The sequence below is a fragment of the Centruroides sculpturatus genome, unplaced genomic scaffold, assembly GCF_000671375.1.
Source record: "Centruroides sculpturatus isolate CEXI.00-Female unplaced genomic scaffold, Cexi_2.0 scaffold6859, whole genome shotgun sequence".
Taxonomy (NCBI): domain Eukaryota; kingdom Metazoa; phylum Arthropoda; class Arachnida; order Scorpiones; family Buthidae; genus Centruroides; species Centruroides sculpturatus.
In genome coordinates, this window is record NW_019390948.1 from 1 (window position 1) to 2,294 (window position 2,294).

Here is a 2,294-nt window from a genome sequence, read left to right on the forward strand (position 1 = left end):
AATTTATTCTAAATGCCCCTCTTCTCACACAACTCTTCTAAATCCATTTTAGCATATTAGGCTGCTAGTATCAAAACAAAGTTTCCAAAGCAACAAATAGGCTGACATGAACATGTTGAGTGACCACCTCACTTTCCAGCTCTCTGTCCTCTCAACTTTTAATGTGGAATCTATATAAAACAACTGATATACTCGCAACCTGTTATGAACATCAATAATTTATGAGAATAGATTGTCTGGGAAACGATTTAGCTTTAAATGAATACAGTAGTATACATGGCATTTCGACAGTTGTTTGGTGCTGGGGGACAACTTTGATGGGCTGTAGTATCAGCAAATGTAGGCTGACCCATTAACCATTATCAGTAAATGTAGGCTGACTTTTGGTTGCTTTTAGAACTCATATATATACAGGGTGTTCAGAAAGCCATTGTGCACTTTTCTAATCATATTTTTATAATGCATTCATATAATGTGTATCTAATCATAATCCACCATACTTTTATCTATGGGGAGCAACAAAATCTGCAGTGTATCAAGATCGTCCACACATGCTGGATGACTGGGAAGCAGCAATAACAGCATTCATTCATTCAAGTGAACAACTGATAACGGTGTTTAGAAACAAAATGAGAAAGATTCAAGCCTGTATTAAATCTAACGGGGATAACTTTCAACATTGTTTATAATTGTCATTTGTATTTACTCCTGTATTCTATATCTGTTAATAAATACATAAGTGCACAGTGACTTTTTGAACACCCTGTACATGCAAATTTTCTAACAAGAGTTCAGATACACTTAGTATAGTTTATTATATATGATAATTAGATAGCTAATAAAAAATATTAAAAAACGTTCATCTCCACAATTTAAAATAAAGAAGTAAGATTATCTGTATTCTTTCAAATTTATATAAATTTAACTCACTATTGCATTTTTAGTTTTCTGACGAATCGGTCTTAGTCTAGTGGATTTCAGTGGCGAAATCAGATATTGAATTTTGTCATCATTTTTGTCTCTAACGGCTTTATCAGCACCTTCTTTACTCGAAATAGAATTTGTCCGTCGGTGCCGATCTTGTCTACCAGCTGACATATTCCGATCTTTCGTCACGTCACTTCTGTAGTCTCTATCTTTACTTGGAATGCTAATTGAATCGGTTTGTGGAGAATCATAAGAAGGATGTGACAAATGTCGATCTCTTGTCAAATCTTTTCTACAATTGCAATATTCTGGATGTGAACATTGTTTGGAGCTGGGATTACAATACCAATGATGACTGCAGTGAACGGACAGTTGCTTGATGCTTTCGCCATTTCTCATACAGCAGCTGTGGCTATTAACAGAGTGCTGAGATTCACTGTTAAGGAAATTTTGAATTAAAATGTGTCGCATTTGATTGAAATATTTTCTTGCAGTTTTTTGCATGCAAAATAAACTCAAAGTTTTATTTACAAAATTCAAAACAATTCAATGTAATTCCTAGTAATACAACATATAAAGTCAACATTCAATTTCTACTGTGGTTTGCCAAGCCATTCCCATGTCAACAGTACAAATGATTTCACACGTATGCACTTGTTTGTGAAGATAAACATTCATATAAAACTTTCAGAGTTTATGTCTTGCATGAAAAAAACAAAACAAAAATATTTCAATTCTTGATTTAGTATTGATGTCCAAAGATGCAAAGATAATTACAATATATTCTATTTATTTTACGATTTCAAACTTACCAACAAGAATTTAACTGATTGTGTCTTTCAATTTTATCACAAGAATGTTGACAGCTTTTATGTTCTCTCCCAGATTCTGCATTTCTGCAGTAACAACGAGAATTATTACAGCAATGACTTCCTGTAATGGCTTGATTGGTATAATTTCTGCAATGACAGTGATTTTGGTTTACGCACGCACTGTCTTTATTACATCTACAGTCCGACCGACAAATGCAATCATCAAAATTATGCAAACAATGTTGAAAATCTTCCTTTGGCGTAACATTTTCTTCTAAACTAGAAAGATTTAAAAAGAAATTCTGTATACACTTATATGTAACAATTTATATTTACAAAATATAAATCAACCTCTCGAGACTGGAAATGCTTACATTAAATGATACCACACCAATACCAAAAGGGCTCAGCAACTAAATAATAATAACGAAAACACCTTTTTTTGCCGAGAAATAAATATAATTTGCAAAAACAAACGTTTTCAGCCTAGTTAATAGGCCATCTTCAGGTCGAAAAAATGGAACGCAAATGTTCCATAAATAGAACATAAAAATA

General features: G+C 32.8%; 1 protein-coding gene across 1 annotated transcript; it reads right to left on the reverse strand.

Annotated features, from left to right (window-relative positions):
- Positions 1–906: 906 nt before the first annotated feature.
- Positions 907–2,018, reverse strand: LOC111617539 (serine/threonine-protein kinase PLK4-like; the record flags this gene model as incomplete). Its single annotated transcript, XM_023358820.1, has 2 exons — positions 907–1,363; positions 1,740–2,018. Coding segments are annotated over 2 exons (721 nt in total), but the record flags the coding sequence as incomplete, so codon positions are not given.
- Between the last annotated feature and the right edge of the window lie 276 nt (positions 2,019–2,294).